Here is a 24,992-nt window from a genome sequence, read left to right on the forward strand (position 1 = left end):
GAGAGAGAGAGAGAGAGAGAGAGAGAGAGAGAGAGAGAGAGAGAGAGTGAGTGAAAGAGAGAAAGAAAGATATATATAGAGAGAGAAATTGCGAGAGAGGGAGAGAGAGAAAGAAATAAAGAGAGAGAGAGAGAGAGCAAGGGAGGGAGAGGGAGAGAGAAAGAGAGAGAGAGAGAGTGAGTGAAAGAGAGAAAGAAAGATATATATAGAGAGAGAGAAATTGCGAGAGAGGGAGAGAGAGAAAGAAATAAAGAGAGAGAGAAAGAGAGCAAGGGAGGGAGAGGGAGAGAGAGAGAGAGAGAGAGAGAGAGAGTGAGTGAAAGAGAGAAAGAAAGATATATATAGACAGAGAGAAATTGCGAGAGAGGGAGAGAGAGAAGGAAATAAAGAGAGAGGGAGAGAGAGCAAGGGAGGGAGGGAGGGAGGAAGAGGGAGAGAGCAAGGGAGAGAGAGAGAGAGAGAAAGAAATAAAGAGAGAGAGAAAGAAATAAAGAGAGAGAGAGAGGAAGGGAGGGAGGGAGAGAGAGAGAGAGAGTGAAAGAGAGAAAGAAAGATATATATATAGAGAGAGAAATTGCGAGAGAGGGAGAGAGAGAGAAAGAAATAAAGAGAGAGAGAGAAAGGGAGGGAGAGGGAGAGAGAGAGAGAGAGTGAGTGAAAGAGAGAAAGAAAGATATATATAGAGAGAGAGAAATTGCGAGAGAAGGAGAGAGAGAGAAAGAAATAAAGAGAGAGGGAGAGAGAGCAAGGGAGGGAGGGAGAGAGGAAGAGGGAGAGAGCAAGGGAGAGAGAGAGAGAGAAAGAAATAAACAGAGAGAGAGCAAGGGAGAGAGAGAGAAAGAGAGAGAAATTGAGAGTGAGTGAAAGAGAGAGAAAGATATAGAGAGAGAAATTGCGAGAGAGGGAGAGAGAGAAAGAAACAAAGAGAGAGAGAGAGTGAGAGGGGAAAGCGAGAGAGGGGGAGAGGGTGGGAGAGAGAATAATTTCACTTTTATATTGCATTTCTCTTTTTATGTTGCAAAATATATGTTTCTTCGTCTGTACATTTATTTTCTCGCTTTGATCTTTTATATTTTCATAGAATTCTCGTCACTTTTTGTTTTGTAGAATTGTATTGTTATGCCGATTATCATGATGAATGTTGCTAAAATTTTGTACTTTCAAAATGTTAACCTTTAAATGATTTGCAAAAAAAAAATCATATAAGAAGAATTATGGAAGAGGTATTATTCCGCGAGAACGGATTTTTAAATCACTCAGGAAAGGGCATTAGAGCGGGTCAGGAGTTTCAACGATTATTGCCATCCCGGGGTTAATGCTATTACCTAGGAGGAGGGAGAAATCCTTCACAGTTCCAGCACTTATAAACCCGAAGCAACAAACTTATATTCTTTCTCTCTTTCGTTTTTCTTAATTATTTAATCCCTTTTAGAAATTCACATTATTTATAAAACAAAATTGTTTACACTCTCATTTCGTGGGTATGTCGTTCACCAGTGTTCAGAAACTTGATAAAAATTCAGGAATTGCAAGTGCGTTGCGCAAGGTTTGTTGGGCTCTTCTTGAAGAATAAAATCCCAATGTACATATTGCATCTTGGCTAGGAATTTGAATAGGTTAAAACTCCACATGACCGATAGGCCGTGCAAGTTTAACATAGCGAAACGCCGTATTTGCTGTCATTTTCTCTCTCTCTCCCACTGTCACTCACTCACCGACTGTCGCTCACATTCTCTCTCTCTCCCGCTCTCCAATTTTATTGGTGTTTATATTTCTATTTGTGTCTAACCAGTAGTCTCTCTCTCCTCTCACTTACTCTCACATTGTGTCTTTCGCTTTCCTATTTTATCTTTTACTTTTAGATCTTTGTATCTTCACTTATATCAACCTTATTGTTTTTCGGTTTATTTTATCTTACTATCAGTTCTTATTTACCTTTCGCTCTGTTTACTTTTGGTTTGTCTTGTTGACTTTTTCTTTACGCGCTCACTCTCGCTCCTATGTTTTTAATCTTTTTTCTTTTGCCCTCTTTTGGTGTTTTCTTCTCTTCGTCATTTATTTTTACCGGTTTTACCAATTGATCTCATTCTCATTCTTTTTATCTCTACATTTCCACTTTTCTTCCCTCCTTATTTCTTTTTTTGTTTTATGTTACGTAATGTTTCTCTTGTTTAAATTTTTAATTTTGATAATCTCTTCCACAATGTTTGTAGCTGAACTTATCTCACTTTCTTGTTCTCTTCTTTTTTCAAGCTCATTATAGTTTGTATTCCATTTTTTTATTGAATTTTTTATTTCACAATCTTTGTACTAGAAAACCACTATTTCTTCCTACTTTTCTTTGGTCTCTAATTAAATTATTCTCTCTCTCTCTCCTTTTTCTTTCTGTCTCACTACCAGTCTCATCCTTTTTCGCTTTTTACCTTTTTTCTCTTTGCTCGTTTCTTCTGTTTATTGTCTCTGTACGTTATATTTTTCTCCCTCTTTTCTATCTTCCCGTTTTTTCCTTTTTATCCATAACTCTTTCTTCTTTTCCGTATCGTTAATTAAATTCATTTTTATGGTTCCCATTTTACTTTATTCGTATCTGAAGGAATATCACTCATATTGCTGCCCTGTTTATTTTGTCTCTCTTCTATGTTTATTTTTACATACAAGTCGCTCTTTTCTACTTTTGTTTGCTTTTTTTGGTTAAAAGACTTGCTCTCTTTCTATCTCTCTCACTCTCATTGTATGTCAATTTGTGCCCTTTTTATTTTCGCCTGTTTTATTCTTAGTGTCTTACATTTTCGTTGTTTTAACCCTCACCTCCCCCCTATCTTTTGTTTACCTAGCTTTCCTATCTTTTTCCCTTGTGTCATCTTTCACGCTTTCGCTTTCTTTCGTTTCATACTTATAATTCATTTTACAGTTCCTTTACCCAATAATTATTAGTCCCTCTGTTTATTTTGGTTTGTATCTTTGGGGTTAAGTGACTCTCGCTCTCTCTCTTTCTCTTTTTCCTCTCTGCTCTTTTTTCTCCTACTCTTATTTTTTCTCGCTTTCTACCATATTTATCATTACCTGTTTTGTCATTTGCCTCTTATATTGTTCCTTTTAGATCCAATCTAAATCATACTTACTTTTCTACATATTTTATTATCTTTCTCTATCTATTATATTTATCTGTCATTCCTATACCTTTTTCTTTCATGCCATACCTCATGCTTTTTATGTTTTTTTTTAATCTCTGTGTTCGTATTTATATGTCGCTCTGTTTACTTTTGTTTGTCTCTTTGGTTAAATGACTGTCATTATCCCTTTGCCTCTCTTTTTGTTTAACACACACACACACACACACACACACGCACGCACGCACGCACGCACGCACACACACACAAATAAACAAACACCAAACAAACACAAACACACATTTTCTCTCGTTGTCTCTACGTTTATCTTGTAGTTTTGACATCAGTCTCGGTATGAGGTATGAATTTCTTTAAATATTAGACAATATATTTTACTTTGTACAGTTATTGCGTTACATTATTCTGAATGTGCATTTAAGATATTGGTTGAGATAAAAAAATCAGTGTCACAAGCAAGATTCGAACCCACGACCTTCGGCTAGATACGCCGCTACTCTACCACTTGAGCTATCGTGACTTGGATCCACTAGGGCACTAACTTCCTATCTCAACCCCACCTTTTTTAAATTTTCCCTCCTTTTTGCCATTTTTCAAATGTCTTGTAATCTGTTTGATTCTCGGCGACAAATGAAATGGCCACGGAGAACTTTAGTGAAGATATACTTCATTTAACTTATTAAATTCACTAATTTTCGTGGTCCGCTTGACCAAATAATATTAATCTGTATTTAAGGTATTGGTAGAGATAAAAATGTCAGTGTCACGAGCGGGGTTCGAACCCACAACCTTCGGCTAAATATGCCGCTGCTCAACCACTTGAGCTTTTTTTCAGGATTTTTATCTCAACCAATACCTTAAATACAGAATAATTAATTGAAAGATATTATTTGGTCAAGCGGACCACGATAATTAGTTAATTATTCTGAATGATTGTTCAGCACTCTTTATTGTATATCTCATTTTGTAATGTAATCGTCCAATAAATTAAACAATAATTTTAATTTTACCGGATGAAGTACATTTTAGAATCACATGTACGAAATACTTAGCATTTTTACATGTATTTTAATTTGTTTAATCTGCTTGAAAGTTGCAAGTTGCCACCCTTGATGTTTGCCGTGCTTAAATCGAACTGCATTGAACCCAAATGATATTTTATTAATAAAACGACTCACGAGCCATTCGGCCCTGACGCCGACGTTTCTCAAACGGCCCGACTCCGCTATTGCCGATCGATGATAACCTACTTACTCCGGGAATCGGGTCAATACTCCTGAATCATTCACTCGGCCGTACGTAAGTCTAGGCGACCCGGGGCTTAGGGCCTGCGAAGCCGAGGAACGATCCGACCTCGTTAACTATCTTACATTTCCCTTGGTGCCGTGACAATTTCCAAAATCCAAAAGATATAATAGAAGACAAATACTGTTTAAAACGACATAGAAAACGAGAAAAATATTTGAATATACAAGAGGTCAGCTCGTCTTTTTTTCTTTCTTCCCGGTTTTTTTCAATCCGTTCAAAACTTACGAATTTTTAAGTTTTTCTTTAAGAAAAACACGTTTCTTTACATAAAACGTAAATTTTCTGCATTCTACAGTAAATTTTCCTAACTTTTGACCCCATTTTTAGATTTAGCATCAAATTTCCTTTAAGATTAATCCAGTTTTGTTCTAAAAATTTCTCCACTTCCGCCTGAAATTCCTCATCAATACAACAAAATATTCCATGTTTTGAATATAACGTTGGAAAGTCCATAAAAAGATTATTTAGCTGGCTTGACATTTAAAAAAATGTAACGTAAGAAAGCTACCGTTTAAAGAATAGGAACCAAAAATTTTTGCTATTTATGGAATTAATTTGTAAGTAGACTGGCAATTTTCGAAACAAAATTGGACTAATTCCAAAGGAATTCGGACTTCTAAAAATAAGGCCAAAAGTTGGGGAAAGTTTTGTTAGAGTATAAAAAATTCAGGATTTTTGGAAATGAACGTGTTTTGGGTTTTCCTTCAGTAAATAACCGTAAATTTGGAACGGATTGAGATCAACCCATGAGGTTTACGGCATTCTACTCTACTAAATTCATTATTTTTCGTAGTCCGCTTGACGAATTAAAATCATTTAATTAATTAAGGTTTTTAGTTGAGATAAAAAAGTCAGTGTCAGGAGCGGGATTCGAACCTACGACCTTCGGCTTGATACGACGCTACTCTACCACTTGAGCTATCGTAATCTCGATCCACTCGGACACCAACCTCCCATCTCAACCCCACCTTTTTGCCATTTTTCAAATGTCTTGTAATCTATTTGATTCTCGGCGACAAATGAAATGGCCGCGGTGAGCTTTAGTGAAGTATACTTAATTTTAACTTATTAAATTCACTAGTTTTCGTGGTCCGCATGACCAATTAATGTCATTCAATTAATTAAGATTAATTAAGGTTTTTAGTTGAGATGAAAAAAAGCTAATGGCACGAGAGGGATTCGAACCCACGACCTTCGGCTTGATACGCCGCTGCTCTACCACCTGAGCTATCGTGACCACGATCCACTCGGACATCAACTCCCCATCACAACCCCACCTTATGAGTTTTCCCTCCTTTTGCCATTTTTCAAATGTCGTGTAATCGGTTTGGATTCTCGACGACTGGGGGGTTGAGATGGGGAGTTGATGTCCAAGTGGATCGAAGTCACGATAGCTCATGTGGTAGAGCAGCGGCGTATCAAGCCGAAGGTCGTGGGTTCGAATCCCTCTCGTGCCATTAGCTTTTTTCATCTCAACTAAACACCTTAATTAATTGTAATGTTTAATTGTTCAAACGGACCACGAAATTAGTGAATTCAATTAATTAAGGTTTTTAGTTGAGATAAAAAAGTCAGTGTCACGAGCGGGATTCGAACCCACGATCTTCGGCTACATACGCCGCTGCTCTACCACTTGAGCTATCGTGACTTCGATCTACTCGGACACTAACTTCCCGTCTCAACCCCACCTTTTGCATTTTCCCTCCTTTTGGCCATTTTCCAAATGTCGTGTAATCTATTTGATTCTCCGCGACAAATGAAATGGCCACGGAGAGCTTTAGTGAAGTGTACTTCATTTTAACTTATTAAATTCACTAGTTTTCGTGGTCCGCTTGACCAATTAATATCATTCAATTAATTAAGGTTTTTAGTTGAGATAAAAAAGTCATTGTAACGAGCGCGATTCGAACCCACGACCTTCGGCTTGATACGCCGCTACTCTACCACTTGAGGTATCGAGACTTCGATCAATTCGGGCACTACCTCTCCATCTCAACCCCACCTTTTTGCCATTTTTCAAATGTCATGTAATCTATTTGAGTCCCGGCGACAAATGAAATGGCCACGGAGAGCTTTAGTGAAGTATACTTCATACTACTTCATTCTACTCTAATTTGGATGAACAGTTAGGGTATTTTTTTTTAATACAACGAGCTGACCTCCCTGTATATTTAGTAAATATTTGGACTTGTTTTAAACGTTACATTAATGTACGTGAGAGCTGTGATAACTACTTGAAGAAAACAGTGACCTAATGCGGGCCCCTTTTATTCTCATTTGACTATTACCAGGGCAAACAAGACGAATGCGACAACGCCCATGGCGAAAAGCCAATACTGTCTGACAATAAATCATATCAAGAATAGTCGAGCCAAAAAACTCACTTTTCGATTTACCCTGATTTTATGTTTTAAACAGTTAAAGTATTTACTATAGTATTTGGTGTGGCCCGTATTTAAAATACGGGTGGAAAATTTTTCCCGGTAAAAAACGTCTTGAAGGGCCACGTAAGAAAGTTTCGAAAGGGAAGTTTTTCTTGAAATGTTTGAGAAGTTTAGACCTCTGAAACTGAATATATTTGCAAAACAAATTTTTTTTCGGCCGACTATATAATTTTTTTAAACGTAAGATTTAAACCAATGTCGCTTAATAAAAGAAATAGGAAAAACAAACAAAAAGGGGTAAACAAAGAGTTAAGTTTAAAGAAAACAATAAACATAAGAAGAAGAGAGAGAGAAAAAGTGGAAGTAAGATAGAAAGATAGAGAGAGTGGTAGAAGTGGTAGAGAGCGTAAAAAAGATAGACGAATAGACCGTACAAACACACACACACACACACGTCTTTTTTAAATTGCCCGGCTGAATTTCTCTTGAACCAATGACGTACTCGGACTTCAATTTTAAGAGGTATGGCTCTCATCTTGTCCAGGGGCGTCGGGACTCTGATTATCATAGGCGTCTAACGTTTCTTGTACAAATTTACAAATGTCGATTTGGGAGGCTAAAGGAAACGTCCTTCCGTACATCCTTTGGACTGATGGATGAAGTTCACCTCTAATGGCATAATAAACCTTGAAATTTTCGAACGTGTGCAGACGAAAATCCGAGAATGTCGGGCTCTTTTCATCATCGCGTCGTTCACTGCATCAACGTTTTATGCAGATGTCTCGGTAATAAATTAATCGACCCTTATTTCTAAAACAATAGTTTCAATAGTTTGCTCAGTTTCTGAATTTTTTGAGGCAGGTTTTATACTATTAGATGGTGTTTCTCTGCAACAACGACAAAGAATGATTCATCTTGATGGATGCACCGCACACAATTCTTTTCAAGTGAGACGTTATTTGAATCCTCACTTCCGGGATAGGTGGATAGGACCTCAAGGCCCGATCTGTTGACCACCTCGGTCACTCGACTTAGCTCCACTTGAATATTTTATGTGGGGCCATTTGAAAAACAGTGTTTACACCAATCATAACCAAGCAACCTTAATTGAAAAACTGTAGCAACTATAGAAAATGGTATCAATTCATCTCCGCTGACTCTATCGCTCTGAGGACCAATGAAGAGAGGTTAAAAAAGCAAATCTTTGCATATTTACGCAAGGCAGGTAGTTCGAACATGAAATGTCAATAATAAATAACAAACCAAATGACTATTTTCAAACTTTTTGCCAAAAATTTGTCACTTTTTGACCAATTTAAAGCCTGATTTCACCATTGTTTTCAGCGTACAAATCCTTTAAAATGATGTGTCAGGATGTATGGGATCGTATTTGAAATTTTGATGTTGAACTGAGCCTGAGGTACCTTAAATAATTTTTCTTCAAAAAAAGGTAAAACTGTGAACCTAGACTAAAATATATTAAATTCGTATATTTTTTGATAGGGTCATTGGTTCAAGCAAAATTCAGCCGGGCCATCTTATCAGGGCACCTTGTATACAAGGAGGATGCACACGCAATCAAAAACTAAAAATGAATAACAATAGTCAGAAAAGAGAAAGAGTAAGAGAGATATACATATAGAAAAATAGACAGATATGTAGATAGGTAGATCGATAGATCTATAGAGATAGAAAGATGTATAATATATTAGTATTGAAATATAATATAATAGGTAGATGCACAGGCAATCAAAAATCATGGGAAGTGGATGACACAACAGAAATATAAAAAGAGGGAGTCAGAGAGGGCGGAAGAGAGAGGATGGGAAAGAGAGCCAAAGAGATAGATAGATAGATAGATAGATAGATAGATTGATGGATAGATAGATAGATAGAATACATATTTATCAAAATATACAAATAGACGAAATTCTAAACAAAATAATCCAAACATGTATTTATTAATCATAGTGGACCGTAATAATTATTTTAATTATTTATGTACGGTGATTAGTGACCGTTAGTCTATGATTATTCGGAAATCGTGAGATGTGCTATGTAGGTTTCAGAAAAACATTTTCTTTATCGTGCCAACGTTTCGATCTTTATTGAGATCATCTTCAGTGCCTGGGATTTATAAACATTGTTTAAATGTAACAAATACATGTAGGATGTGGAAAAAATGAATTTATACAATTTATACAATACATTTATATGCGTATACACAGAAAACAAATATTTCTGAGTAGAAATACTTTGATTGAATATAAAAAATATTTTTTTGCATTGTACAAATTCACTTTTTTCCACATCCTACATGAATTTGTTAAATTTAAATATTGTTTATAAATCCCTGTCCCTGAAGATGATCTCAATAAAGATCGAAACGTTGGCACGATAAAGAAAATGTTTTTCTGAAACCTACATCACACCAGACCGCATCTCACGATTTCCGAATAATCATTAATTATTTATTTTAAACAAAGATTTTCAAACTTTTTAATTGAGCTAATTTAACTTGTGATTCATGATAAAACATTTTTCTTGATCCGTTATAAATTTTTTTGTCATATTTAAATTGCCCTTCAGCTGGATTTAGAAAGAGTTGTAGGGTGCCATTCGAGAAAAAAATGTTTAATGTTTTTAATGTAATTGCAATGTAATATTGTAATTTTCAAATGTCGAGCCTTTCCTAAAATAGCTCTTTTAATTTTCATAGTTTAATATGGTTTAAATAAATCAGGATGACCTAATAAATAGCCTTCCTGCATAATAATCAGTTTCTGTTCCTTTTAGTTACAACCAAAGTGCAAAAAGTGTCTTTTTTTTTTTTATTTCTGTTCATAAACATACAAAATAACTTGTTTACTGAAAATAAAATCTTTTATTTATATATAATAATTTGTAAACAGATTAATGAAATACAAAATAGATAAACAAATGTACTGATAAACTGGGAAAGAATTAGAGTGGGAGTAAACGATTGTGAAGGTTGATAGAAAGGAAAAGTGGTACCAAATAAATATACACAGAATGTGAGAAAAAACAGAAAAGTGATTCAAGGAGAGAGAGAGTGAGTGAGAGAGCGAGAGGGAGGGAGACGCAAGAGAGTATTTTTCCGGGTTTGCTCTGTCCTGTTTTGGGGGATGACAAATGTAATTGAAGCCTCTTCGTTAACCGCTTTCCCCTTCATCAATTTGGCCTTAATATATTATTTAACATGTCTCCTTGTCTTCTTTCCAAATAAATAATAGAACGCGAGGATTGTCTCACAAGAAGACCTATTATTCAAGCTGTTTGGCTAATTTTTTTTATTAACGTATACTGTCTCTTGGTATTGACTAATAATAATAATACCAAAGTAATCAGTGGCCATTTTCTCAGATATTGTTTCATTTTATATTTTAATAATTGTTGAATGTTTCAATTAATTAAGGCTTTTAGGTGAGAAAAGAGTCAGTGTCACGAGCCACTTGGTTACTGACTTCCCAACGTCCCATCTCAACCCCACCTTTTTGAATTTTCCCTCTTTTTTGCCATTTACACGACATTGGAAAAATGGCAAAAAGGAGGTAAAATTCAAAAAGGTGGGGTTGAGATGGGAAGTTAGTGCCCGAGTGGTTCGACGTCACGACAGCTCAAGTGGTAGAGTAGCAGCTTATCAAGCCGAAGGTCGTGGGTTCGAATCTCGCTCGTGACACTGACTTTTTTATCTCAAGTAAAATCTTGATTAATTGAATGATATTAATTGGTCCAGCGGACCACGAAAACTAGCGAATTTAATAGTGAATAAAGCTCGTCTGTTGCAAGGACTTACACCTTTTTCTTTCGAATAGAACAGGTCGAGTTTTTGGTTACATTAGATGTAATATGGTTCCTAAAAGGATCAACTAGAACTATTGTCCACTTTCGCGTATGGGTTAAAAATTATCTAGTTTTACGATTTTAATTAAGTTCAAAAATATTAATAATGTTTTTCTGATTGAGCGGTTTTCTCTCTGCAGTAATTAGAAATCTTGTTAGGGTCTTGATATCTTCTGTCATTTTTATTATTTCCTTATGTCCATTATCTTGTATTCCTAGCCTTTTACTACAATTATCACAGAATGCAAATGTCCGCGAGTTCTTGACATTGTAAACCATAAGTTTTTATCATAAAAATCATCTTTGGTGTACTGTTTTGTTTTGAGCATCCCGAGTATCAGGCCAGTTTCCATTAGTAGTTTCACTTATTCCATGAAATTACTTTATGTACCATCAATCTTTTGATGTTCCTCTTTATGTTTTGTTGTTGCACGAAGCGATTTCATATGATATAACTTCTCCCTGGATGAAGGTTGTAGGCTTGAAAACATGTCTAGGGGAGTTGCCCATTCTTTCGGTACTACTCGGTTCGTTTTAACCTCTCAGTTATAAGATTATTCGTTAGTATGTTGAGTCGGTATGTTAAATTAATGGTAATTTTTTGTTTACAGATGGAAAGGACGAAGAGGAAGCGGCGGTGTTGATCAGATGGAAGATGAAGAAGAAGAAGAGTGGCGGGGTATCGGGGTTCTGGCCTTCTTCTGGCTCCTCCTCGCCCTCGTCAACCCAGCCAGGAGCGAGCTGGCTACTCAGGATCGATGCGCACACGATACCAACGGCAGGACAGGTTCGCCGAACCACATCCGTTTCAGCCTGCAGCATCCGATTTTCGAAACGGACATACTTGTCTCCGGTATCAGATACCAAGGTAGGACACGTTTACCTGTCGAAAATCCAAAATTGATCAAAACCTTATGTAATTTTTTCGTCAATTTTGGCAAAAAAGTAAAGTAAAACGGTGGTTTTTGTTATTAGGAAAAATATCATTGTCATTCACTAGTTTTTGTTGTCCGCTTGACCAATTAATATCTTTCAATTAATTAGATAAAATTCAAGATGGGAAGTTGGTGTCGTAGTGGATCGAAGTCAGGACAGCTCAAGTGGTAGAGCAGCGGCGTATTTAGCCAAAGGTCGTGGGTTCGAATCCCGCTCGTGACACTGACTTTTTTTATCTTAACTAATCACCTTGAATAATTGAAATATATTAATTCGTCAAGCGGATCACGAAACTAGTGAATATAATAAGTTTAAATGAAGTATACCTTCACTAAAGCTCTCCGTGGCCATTTCAATTGTCGTCGAGAATCAAATAGATTACACGACGTTTGAAAAAAGGCAAAAAGGAGGGAAAATTCAAAAGGTGCGGTTGAGATGGGAAGTTGGTGTCCGAGTGGATCGAGGTCACGATAGCTCAAGTGGTAGAGCAGCGGCGTATCAAGTCGAAAGTCGTGGTTCGAATCCCGCTCGCGACACCGACTTTTTTATCTCAAATAATCATTGTCATTATTGAGAAATTGTCGGCCAATCATTAGAAAGTAACAATTTTTTAAATCGTGCACAAAATTTGATCATTTCACGAAGAAGATATATTATTGTAAATATTTAAATTTTTCGACTCCATTAGGATGAAAATAATTATGTCAAGATTTAAAAAATAAAATTCTTTCTGATGACAAAGTGCATTTGTCCAAAATAGTTCTTAAAATGTATTAAATTTCCAATATTTCGCTAACAAAACCTTCCATTATTTTTGGAAAAAGAAATCGGAAAACCTATTCCATAACTGATTTGGTCGGAAAGGGCGATAGAGGATGAGAATCCTTTTCATGTTTTAAAAATGGATCCACGCTCAATCCATTTCGTGTATTACCTTCATGCCTGTATATATATTGTTGTTATTACATATTTGTTATTTTATCTCTGTTTGAACAAGCTACCTTTGCCCAATTGACTATTTTCTTTGATATAGCCGTAGAATAACAAAGTATATTGCGTGAAGTTAATTCATATATAGATTCGCAATACGGTCTTTAATAAAACTAAACCATATTGTATAAAGGTTAACCCCCTTAAATTAATTAAAATTAAGCCAAGATTTATTTCAATATTTGTTTTTCAATAATTTAATTTTCACAATTTTGACTAAAGTTAATGCTCGTCTCAATGCTGTAATAGCGCTCCAAATCAAAAATAACCTTAGCCTAACATTTGAAAAATAAACACTTTCGTTGAAAAAATACACTGTCTTAGTGAATCAATTAATCAACGGTCACTAAATATTACATATAATTCAATTATTTTAAATATTTTTCCTCGCTCCTAGGGCCATGCTTGCTGGATCTGCTTTATGTAGCTGATACTGTCCGAGACTATGCAAAATTTATTCCATTCCAACATAACATAAGTAAGGGCTTTTGTATGCGCATACATTTCAGCATTAAAAATGATATACATGATGGTAGCATTGTTTTTTTTGTAGTTCTTAATTGGGTTGTAGTCGGCGCAGCCTACATTCCCCTTTAACTTCGATCCATCCGTGAAAATTATGTTTGATTAGATAGCTTAGTGATCTTCTTCTATCATAGAATAGTCCCTTAAGTACAGTGTATGTGGACTAGTTGTATGACGTTCTAGATGCAGAATAGAATGAAGTTTATTTTTGTACACTAAAGATATGTCTGGGGATAAAGTGAGAAAAGCATTTATAATGGGCAGAGTATTCTTTTTGTAGCAGTATTTTTCAGTTAGAATTGTCGACGATTTTCATCTTGCAATTTAAAGTTATGTCTGTTTATAAAATATTTTGAAAGTCATCACTATTCCGTTTAAAACATTAAAACCTTTGTTTTTTATTAATTTTAACCGTGGTCCTCTAAACTGAGATAAAGATAAAGTCGACAACCCATTCTTGTCCAAAATTTTCTCAGACCAATAACAAATTTAGAAAAGTTGCTAAAATTTAGCTAATCCCATGAGATTAAGGCCGGTGCAATGTTTTACTTCCCATGTTTATCTCCCCGTGTATTGGCAACACTGATTTTTTTGGCGCCAATTTAAAATATGTATCTTGTTATCTTCTATCTCCAATATGGCTCTTCAACATAACACTGCATCTTGTTTCGTTTGTTTGCGAACATAATATTTTTTAATTAAAGTTTATCATTTAACCCTTTCTTGCCCAAAGTTGTTTGAGAACAATGCCAAATTTAGCCATTTTGTTAAGGTTAGCAGGAAATCCTGCGAGCTTAGGGTGAGTGAAGTGTTTTAGCATCCATATTTCATCCCGTATATTGGCAACACTGATTTTTTGGCGCCAATCTTAAATCTCCATCTTGTTATCTTTTATTCTCAACCTGATTCTTCACCATACCACTCCAGCTTGTTTCAATTGCTTCCCAAGAAATTTTTTTTTTCATATACAGTTTGTAATTATACCCTTTCTTGTCTAAAGTTGCTTCAGAACAATGCCAAATTTAGCCATTTTGTTAAGGTTAGCAGGAAATCCTGCGAGTTTTGGGCGAGTGTAGCGTTTTACCATCCATGTTTCATACCGTATATTGGCAACACTGATTTTTTAGGCGCCAATCTAAATTCTCCAACTTGTTATCTTCTACCCCAAACCTGATTCTTCACCACACCCCGTCCTACATCATCTCTAGTGATTAACCAAACTTTTACTGATGATATAGCACTGCATTTATAAATAGAAGAAAAAATGCTGAACAAAGAAAAAGAAGGTACCCACCGGAAAGTTCAATAAGAACGAGCTTATTTTTTCTGCCTTGAAATTCCATGAGCCAACGATGCAAATACTTTAGTGAGACATTGCATGCCTGCGAAGGAAAACACCTATATAATATCATCACCATATAGTATCATCACAAAGCATGCTTTTGTCAGTAAAGTACTTGTAATAACGAATGAGTTATTCTGAATCTTTGATGTACTTAGGTTCCCGATATATTCTTTTTGTATGAATATCGTATAAATCTTTTTTATGCAAAATCGCATTTTTCATAGTTTGAAATGTTCCTCAACTTTCATGTCTTGTTTTGGATTCAATGGGAGAGGGCTAGAGATTTAACATTTAATGCCTAAAAGACCCTGCTGTTCTTCTCTCGCATTGCTAAGTTTGTTTTATATTTCTTTTATCTTTTGTGGTTAACTTTTTTTGTTCCCCCAGATTGCTTTCTTTGTTTATGGATTGTCTTTAAAAGTTGTGCTTTATTGATTTCTTATGAACCATGGGAGTAAATGTGACGTGAATAATAAATCCCATGTATAGCAAAGGACCATCTTCTGGTCGCTGCCCCCCCCCCATTACAGCGTATGTACGGCAGAATTGTATGAATGGATCTACCTTCCTCGTATGCGCCGACTCTCTGAGCGCTGTTTGGGCCCTGCGAGACGGGTTCTCTGTGAACCCTCTCGTCGTGCTTTTGATGGAAAAATTCGCCGAGGTGAAGCGCCTAGGAAAAACGGTGGTTGTAGTCTGGATCTTCGGACACGTCGGGCTGGAGGCCGGGACGTCCCACCTCCAGACCGGACCATCGCGACAAGGCCCTCTGACGCCAAGCAAGCAACAAAGAACATGATAAAAGAAAGATGGTAGCGTCAGTGGGGAGTCGTCCGAGAGTCTTTTGCTCGTCAAGAGCACGATTCGTAGATGGCCCCCCGAGAACCTGAGCCGGAAACAAGGAATCGTCCTTACGCGATTAAGAATAGGCCATACGCGGTTGACACACGGGCACCTGCTCTTGGGCCAAGGCCCGCGCAGGTGCCCATTATGCAGAGAAATGTTGCTCGATGTGTCCCACATACTGGAAACATGTCATGCCTTGGCTCCCTATAGGGAGCATGTAGGCATGTCATCCAATCTGAAAATGGTACTCGAGCTCTGGAGCGAGTTTCTGGGTCCTCTGTTCCGCTTTTTAGGGGAAATTGTTTTTTTTATTGTATACAATATGTATTGAGTGTCTATATGTTTTGTCTGAGTGCATGTATTTATTAGCGTGAATGGCGAGGGGTGAGGGTGAAATTTAATGTCATTATAGCCCCTCGAACGTTGAGAGCGTATGAGTGTGTGTTCGGGGTCGATGGCAGAATATAAAAGTACTCCATCGACCCCAATCTAGGTTAGTTTGAGTATAGGTCGGTGGAGGAATATCAAGTGCTCCACCGACCAAACGGAATGAGTGTACTGTATGAATGTATTTATTTGTATGAATGTATTTATTTGTATGAATGTAATGTTTGAAAGGGTAAATAGAATATAGATTTAGTTGGGAGCTGAAATGACCTAGATGTCTGAAGCCCCAGTCAAAAAAAAAAAAAAAAAATTCCAATACGAAACAATAATGCTTTCTGTTTATGGTAACTTTCGGGTTGTTTAATATACACAAAAAAAGAAATGGAATTTAATTTTGTCAGCCCATATTTCAGGCATATTAAACAAACTCTTTTATGGTAATAACAAACAACAAAAGTAAGACGGTTAAACATAATTGGGAAGAGATTATATAGCAGAGCGTGCCATAACGGGACTAGGATTTGCTACTTTCCGACCTAATTAAGCGAATTTAAAAGCTTAAATGTTTAAATAGGCTCGTCGCGCCTCGCTTCCTCTGATGGTGGACCCTTGTTTTCTCCTCGACAAGGGCCAATTAAACAACGACACAACCATTTACACAACACCTCGCTATCACTTGTTTTGCAATTCCATTTCAAATGGGATTTTTTTAATTGAAAAACAACAAACAAGTCTACTTTTTGCATAGTTACAATATAAAATACTCATTTTTAGCTGTGGTGATTAGCTTAAAGATAAGGGTCACGTTTTTGTTCAATTTTTTCTAAATTTTAAGCTCCTACTTTTTCCGAAGAATGATCCAAAAGATGAAGAGAACTATTTCTTTTTATACCATTACATGTACAAATATGACATTTTCTTTTCGGCCGTTTAGAATTTTAAACCATGGTTATAACAAGGCAATGAATAATTCTAAAGGGTGCGAAGGGGATTATTTCTTCTTTTTTTTTATAACCAGGTGCAAATTCAGTTTACGACTTGTAGAGGCCAATTTCAAAACCCCATCGTTTCAGCTGAAAGAAAGCTATGTCAGGTATCCCTTTCTCCCTTTTCTGCCCGTTCCGAGAGGTATTTCTCAATATACCCGGACATGCCTTAAGGTAGACACCTCAGTTAATCAAATTTTTCCTCAACGTCCCCTGAGGAAAAGAAAAGACTGAAATTGGTTTTTTAAATTAAAGGAACAAAAAAGTATCTTTTTTAGAACAAGTATATTAAAATTTTTAAATTTAATTTAAAATAAAAGACCCTTTTAATTTGAAAAATAGAACATCTGGAATTTTTCCTAAAGTAATATTTAATACGAATAATTTATTAGATACGTAAATTACATTCTGTCATCATTTTACAGAAATTAAATTTTGAGTAATATAGTGATATAGATAATTTACTGTATTTTCCCTCTCTCATGCCTTTTTCTGTTTTTCTTATCCAAATCCATAATAATTCTTCTATTATTAGGAGCCAAATGGTTGCTTAAATTGACTTAGAAACAGTAAAAAAAACAGGTGCAAACTATTCCGGAGTAAGTATAAACAACATACTAACAGCCCTGAACTCACTACACAAAAACAAAATTCACCGCGGAAATAAAACAAACAACATATACAGAACATAAACAAAAAACTGACAGGAACAGTCATCATCAAACTAACGGACGGAAACCACCAATACCACTGATATAAATGACGGATTAAAATCAATCCCAATGATCAAAGTCAAGTTCAAAAAAAGAATTAAAGAGGATACAAAACGTAGCACTGAATAATGGCTATAACACAAACACAAATCAGGAAAGTGATAAAAGATAAAGAGTCATAAGACTAAATGGACCACATTCACATATATTGGCAAAGAAACCTCAACCCAGCTAACTTATTCAAGAAATTAGGCTTACAAACTACTCTGAAAACCACAAAACCAAAGGAAAATTACTAAGACAAAAGTTCGACAAATCGGACCAACTAGAACAAAACCGGAATATATACACTAACACTAAGCACACAAAGTTATATTAAACAATTAATTAAGGTTTTTAGTTGAGATAAAAAAGTCAATGACAGGAGCGGGATTCGAACCCACGATCTTCGGCTTGATACGCCGCTGCTCTACCACTTGAGCTATCGTGACCTCGATACACTCGGACACCAACTTTTCCCATCTCAATCGCACCTTTTGAATTTTCCCTCCTTTTTGCCATTTTTCAAAAGTAGGGAAAATTCAAAAGGTGAGGTTGAGATTGGAAGTTGGTGTCCGAGTGGATCGAGGTCACGATAGCTCAAGTGGTAAAGCAGCGGCGTATAAATCGTGGGTTCGAATCCCGCTGGTGCCATTGACTTTTTTATTTCAAATAAAACCCTTAATTAATTGAAATATATTAATTTGTCAAGCGGATCACGAAATTAGTGAAGTTAGATTTAACTGGCAAACAAATATTCCAAACTAAAATTTACGACATATAAAAGACTGATGCCGAAACATTTTGCCATTTGATTATTTCATAAAATAAGCAATGTGCCAATAATTTATAAAGATTTCTACATTTGTGAATTAATTAGTATCTGAAATTTAAGAAACTGATCAATAGGTACTTATAAAAAAGTCGTACAATTAGTTAAGCCAATTGCGAACTCACGGATGAAATGAAATTTTTACTAGGACTATTTGTACTGGAAGTCACCTTGATTGATTTGTTAATTCAAGACTGTTAGGTCTATTAAAAGATGTCTATACCAACTAAAATATACATATTCTTATTTTACTTCTGTGTTATGTAATATATGTCAAGTTTATAGTTCAAGTTTCATGTGCGTTATAATAATCTCATTGATTTATTGATTAGATGGTAAACGTCTAACCTGAAAATGTCAGTCAATTCAATTTTTCATTGTAATTGCCAAGCGGCAAAGGGGAAAAATATAAATATAAGCGAACTATTTTTGTCTGATAAATTATGTTTTAATTTCCTAAATATATAAAAATTAAAACAGTCCAAATCCTAGTTCGGACATTAATTGAATATTAAAGATGAAACGTTCAGTCTAAACAGGATTTTACTTTAAAAGATTTTGATAATTGATTTACGTTAAAAAAATACAAGGGAAGTAGTATGTGGCATCACTGAATTGAATTAAATATTTTTTGGTGACTCTAAGTCGAAACCTGCCCAAACGTTTTTGCAAATAATTCCTAGGATTGGATAATTTTTATTTAAATAAATTAACTTCATCTTTCAAAATATGGTTTTTCGCCTTTGTTGTTCATGTATTTCAAGGTTATATATCATTAAATTGATGGGTTTTTCGTAGGATAAGATAATAATATAAGATATAAGGGGAGTCTATATATAAATAAAGTTATAAAACCAATACAGCTAATAAAATAGGCCTGAAACACATTTTTCTTTTAAAAACGTTTCTATCCGACATCCGATGTTCCAATTGAAAATTTAAGACGATTCTGACAATTATTCATATTATTCAGAGATCGTGAGTTGCGGTCTGGTGTGATGTAGGTTTCAGAAAAAACATTTTCTTTATCGTGCCAACGTTTCGATCTTTATTGAGATCATCTTCAGTGCTCAAAGTGTTTGTCTTCTGTGTAATTGTGCCATTCTTGAGTGTCGTGTTGAGAGTGCCATTATTTATTATTTATATTTATATANATATAAATATATATTTATTATTTATTCATATTCAACGGTATCACAACCACCGGTTGACCGATATCCAAGCCGCAAGTGCTTTTGTACAGCTTTATTTAGGCAAATTCGTACTTTTTCATTATTATGGAAACCGTTAGAATTTTTAAGTTTTCTTCACTCAGCCATTTCCAAAAATATTTAGATTTAATGTTATTAAAAGTAAGGATAATAAGGACATCAAGAAAAACATCTCAAAGATTTTATTTTATTTGTAGTTATTTATTTACATATGTTTAATTTTTGTTAATAGGTGTGTGTTTGGAGGGTTTCAAAAATCTGTAATGTGATTGATGGGTGAATTTCATACAAACTTGTCACTATTATTGTGATTTTTGAAAACTTATCAGAGGCCTTTTTTTTTTTTTTTTTTTTAATTATTTTATTTTTTATTTATTTTTATAATGGCTTTATTTACTGTGCATATTAGCCAATGCCAGACAATATGTTATGCGTATTCGTTTTGGGTGGAAAGGTATCGTGAAAAAATGGCCAGAGGCGACGGCGGGAATTGAACCCACGTCCGCGGGGTCTACGAGCCGAGAGTCTCTCACGCTAACCACTCGGCTACCGCGGCCCCTGAGGCATTTGGAAATGAAAACAAATGTATTCAGGGTTTTTGGCTAATGAAAACGAATAATAATTTTGGTCGTTAAACAACAAATACTTTAACCTTCATACCTACTTTGTCCGATGTTTCACTTAAAAATCCTAAAGCCTCTAGATTTTATCCAAATTTAAACTTGTTGCAACGGTTAAAAAGCTTTTCTTTTCATTCAGTCTTGGTGGCGAAGTTGAAAGAGGAAAACAATGAACCTGGCTTCGTTTTCTATATCTTTTGTTGTTAGTTACGATTATGGTTAGTTCAGTTCCATTGATTCGATCCTCCTCGAAGAAGTAGTGGGCCATTGACTATTGTTGCAATTCTTTTTCTCGGACCTTTCATGGTACCCTAGGTTCTTTTTCTTCATATAGCGGTTGCTTCACATTCAAAAATGATATATTTGGCAGTTTCTTCCTCCTCATTTCTCAACCTACAAACAGAGACTTCTTTGATTATACACTTTTTATAGGATTTTTTTTTTTAAATTTTAATTTCCACTGAGTGGAATATCGCCCTTTCACTTTCTAGTTTTTCTCATTCAGTCTTGAAAAACAAGATGGAGATTTTTTAAATTATTATTGAGATAAACAGGATGAAATCAATGAAAGTTTCTCAAATGCTGTGTTTTATATTTCAGTTTTTAATTTAAATAAGTTGTAAAATTTTTTTTTTTAGTTCCTCCTTATTTTTTGTTGTTATAATAGTTAATTTTAATAATTTATTTTCCCTACGGTTCTATTACCTTGTATTAGGTTAAAATCCGGAGAAGTTATGAAGTTTCATTTGGAACACCAGGCATCGGAGACAAAAAAAAATTGACTAGGGAGTAAGACCGACAGTAGACTAAAATATTTTTTAGCAAAAACAAAGTTGATATTTGTTTATACCAGCCGATAAAACCCCTAAATACAAATTTTCGGTATAAATACAAATTTTATGTCTTCTAAATATTTCCGATTTTATGAGAAAACACTTTGAAACAGCTTCACCGATCCACAGGAATCTTTAATGGATTGAGAATCTTATAAACTGCACGTAATTGTACAAACGTAAATAAATTAGAACCAAAGATAAAAGGGAAAACGCGTCTCATGTTTTTCTTTCTCATAATGAAATAAAACTAGTTGTTGTCATTGCCTAAAAGAGGTACAATCCAGTTTTCCATCGGTTGTTATAACCTTGCGTTTGGATAAAATTCACAGAAATTATGAAGGTTTATCTGGAACACCGTGTATCGGAGACAAAAAAAAAATAGAGGAAAGACAAAGCAGAGTAGACTAATATATTTTTTAAGCAAAAAAAAAGTTAATATTTGTTTTTATCTATCCCAAAAATTCCTGAATATAATTTTTCGAGAAAATCAAAACATAATTTTTTATGATTATTCAGAAATCTTGAGATGCGGTCTGGTGTGATGTTGGTTTCCGAAAAATATTTTCTTTATCGTGCCACGTTTCGGTCTTTATTGAGATCATCTTCAGGGCCTGGGATTTACAAACATTGTTTAAATTTTACTAAAACATGTAGGTTCTGGAATAAAGTGAATTTATACAATGCAAAAAAAATATTTTTTTATATATACAAAAATGTCTTTCTATACTGACTTCCATCCCCACCCCTTCAAAATCCAACGTATATAAACAAAAAATAGCAATATCTCACTGACACTCTCAACACGACACGCAAGAATGGCACAATTATGCAGTAGAAATACTTTGATTGAATATAAAAAATATTTTTTTGCATTGTACAAATTCACTTTTTTCCACATCCTACATGTTTTTGTTAAATTTAAACAATGTTTGTAAACCACAGGCCTTGAAGATGATCTCAATAAAGACCAAAATGTTGGCACGATAAAGAAAATATTTTTCTGAAACCTACATCACACCAGATCGCCTCTCAGGATTTTTGAATAATCATCGACTAACGTTCATTAATCACCAGACATAATTTTTTATCTAAAAAAATATAATATATATAAATATTTCTCTTCCACATGCTTCCCATTTTTCATTCATCTGTAAGTTTATTTCACTTCACTTAGAATGACGTAAAAATCAAACATTGTTGATATTAACTCAAAGAATAACTTGGATATTGGACAAATCCGAAGGAGTTATGCATTTTTAGGCGAAACACCGGACATCTGAGAAAAACACCCCCGGTTTTAAAAATACCCCGGCTATAAAAAATTGTGTTTAAATGCTCTGAAGCGTGCTTAAAAGTAATTCTACTTTTTTAAAATCTAATATCTTTAGTACCTCCCCTTCTATTAGGTTCTTATATTAGGTAAAAAAAGAATTGATTGATTTAAAATAATCGTAAAATCCATTGATAACAAAAACAGTAGCCCAGAATTAATGGCCAATAATGACGACACGTGACTAATATTTTTAAACCTAATTTCAACAAAAAACGTTTTATTAAAATCTGTGATTTAATGGGTCTCTTCAGTCCTGTTGTGACTTAGTTTTTCATATGGATCACTGGCAGGTCTAAGTTTTTATTTTATTTTTAGTCAATACTTGGTTTTCGAGCTTTAACACAAAATGAAGGTAAAGAAATAAAAGTTTAGAGAAAGCCTTTTTTGAACAAATCATGTTTGACTGTGGACGGAAAGTCGACAACTGAAACGAAATTATGTTATGTTTTCAACATAGACGGTTTAACAAACATTTACTACTGTTAGTAAGTTCCATAAGGGGATGACATAGAAAGATTGTTTAATTTTCCAGATTGTGCTGATCATGTCACCACTAGGGGCAATAAACCGTATAATTTGTCGCAAATCGTCCCTGTCTTGCCATACTGTATAACCTACGCGCCGTAAAAGTCGGCATTTAAATTTAACCATTCTTTTAATTTTTTTAATCTTGAGTCAACATTTCATTGTAAAAAGATCAATCCGGAAACTATGTGCTTAATTTATTAAACAATTCTTATAACGACAAATTAAATCCAGCGGTAAAAGTAAAACGGCTATTATATTTCTCAAAACGTTACGTACCAAATTATAGTCCAATATTTATTTTGATACTAGGTATGTTCGCGGGGACCGCGGTAGCCGAGTGGTTAGCATGAGAGACTCTCACACCGCGGCCGTGGGTTCGATTCCCACCGTCGCCTCTGGCCCTTTTTTCCCGATAACCCCCAATATGAACAACATATATAAGAATTCGTCATGGCTAATATGCAAAGATCAAAAGGCAAAAAAAAAAAAAAAAAAAAGTATGTTTGCAAGACCATACAGATTATTCTATGCACGAGAACATAGTGAAAATAATCAAAATATGGAATTAAATCAATTATGAAACGGAAATCTTCAATAATACATATAAGATACCTGTTACTTTTTGCGAAAAAATCATAATGTTGATATTCATTGCATAGATAAAATATTAAAAGAGGTAAACATTTATTATATTTTCAAAACCGACTCACACTCCCGGCGTGTTGACAAGCAACATACCACCACTTGCACGACCAAAGATAGTGATCAAGCTGAAATCAAATACATATTGTAATTAGGAAAAATTGTTAAACCTTGAAAATGAATTATTGGAGTCGAACAACTAAAGTTTTTATAAGAACACATACATCAAAACCGCTAACAAAATTTGGAAAAGAAAAATTCTACACGTTAGATTTCCAACCTGATGCATTATAACTTAGGACAGAAATAAAAAACAAAAATACAAATATTGTTCAACTATAGTTCTGTGTCTGCGAGATCTCATTTAGAATTTTTCAAAAAAATGTATTCTTTCTAGACATCAGAATTCGAAGAAAAAGAAAAATTGCTGCAGTGGTCTCTGCCAAGTAAGTCCGTGTGAATGACTATTAAAAAGTCCGATAGGTTGCATCCTACAAGTAAGTTCAGCTCGCCGATTCCATTTAATTTTTAAAGCGATATCCATCCTCCAACCCCCAGAAGATTTTTTTTCTCTGCACTATTGGTTTGGACGAATTTTAACATTTAGACGGGGTTTCAGTATCTGAATTTCTCTCCTCAATAAAATAAGTTATTTTTTCTCCTGTCCTGAAAGTCCTGGAAAAAGACGAAATATGTACCCTTTAGCATATGAGATAAGTTAATAATAGCGATTTTGTCTTCAGGACGTAAGAACGTAACTATTATTTATCGCTCCTGGAGCTTTTCCTGAGAAATGTAGACGTTGAGCACTTTCTGACAATAAGAAGTTGTTACAAGTAGCGTCATTTGTGATGTGTTTCATTACTTTTAAAATCATATATTTTTCGCGGAATTTTATCTCCGGATCTTCATGCCGGAAATCCAAGTTATAAAGACTGTCCCCCAAGGTGTTATTCTCAATGCATAAATATTTTTCTTCTTGAGTGACTTCAGATCATTTTTGAGAGCACTTGTCAACTTGTGAGATACAAAAGTTTATAGTTTAAGAGCTCGGCAACTACAGTTTTGACTACAGATTTAATGCTCGAGATCAGTTTTTTAATTTTTGAAATTAATAATGCAGAGACACTTTGATGAGAAATACGATCTCGTTTACATAACTCAGACGTCAATAAAGAGGAAAGTGGATTCGTTCATCAAACAAGAGCATGGGCGGTGATCTTAACGTAAATACGAAACAGCTTTTGCACCTGAATCTTGCCAAGTTCTTGCAAAAATTACTTTGAAAAAATTTCAATAAAACTTACGATAACTTCCGATACGAAATTAATTTTAACCGGGTAATTTTTACTATAATAAGTCTACTTCGAAAAAGAAGAACCAATGTTATAGGCCACATATTAACTACAAAAAGAGTGGTAAATAACAGAACCGATCTGATCCCTGCCAGTGTTAGTTCATTCATGGATTATCGACGATGTAGGAGGACCATTCAGATTATATGGTATAAAACAGTATAACGAAAATGATCAAAATATG

At 34.8% G+C, this 24,992-nt stretch overlaps 1 protein-coding gene and 1 non-coding gene across 5 annotated transcripts in view; one reads left to right on the forward strand and one right to left on the reverse strand.

The window, feature by feature from the left end:
• Positions 1 to 6,011: 6,011 nt before the first annotated feature.
• Trnah-aug lies at positions 6,012 to 6,084 on the reverse strand. Its single transcript has one exon. It is a non-coding gene; the product is annotated as a tRNA-His (tRNA).
• Positions 6,085 to 11,299: 5,215 nt separating this feature from the next.
• The window catches only part of LOC106663479, a 219,479-nt gene continuing 205,786 nt past the window's right edge, over positions 11,300 to 24,992 (forward strand). For all 4 annotated transcript variants that reach the window (XM_024229694.1, XM_024229695.1, XM_024229697.1 and 1 more), the window contains exon 1: positions 11,300 to 11,552. In XM_024229694.1, coding sequence (XP_024085462.1) covers positions 11,333 to 11,552 — 220 coding nt within the window. In that variant the 5' untranslated portion in view covers positions 11,300 to 11,332. The remainder of the gene's footprint in view (positions 11,553 to 24,992) is intronic.

This window comes from Cimex lectularius, unplaced genomic scaffold (assembly GCF_000648675.2).
Source record: "Cimex lectularius strain Harlan isolate CLEC.00 unplaced genomic scaffold, Clec_2.1 scaffold375, whole genome shotgun sequence".
NCBI classification, from domain to species: Eukaryota; Metazoa; Arthropoda; class Insecta; order Hemiptera; family Cimicidae; genus Cimex; species Cimex lectularius.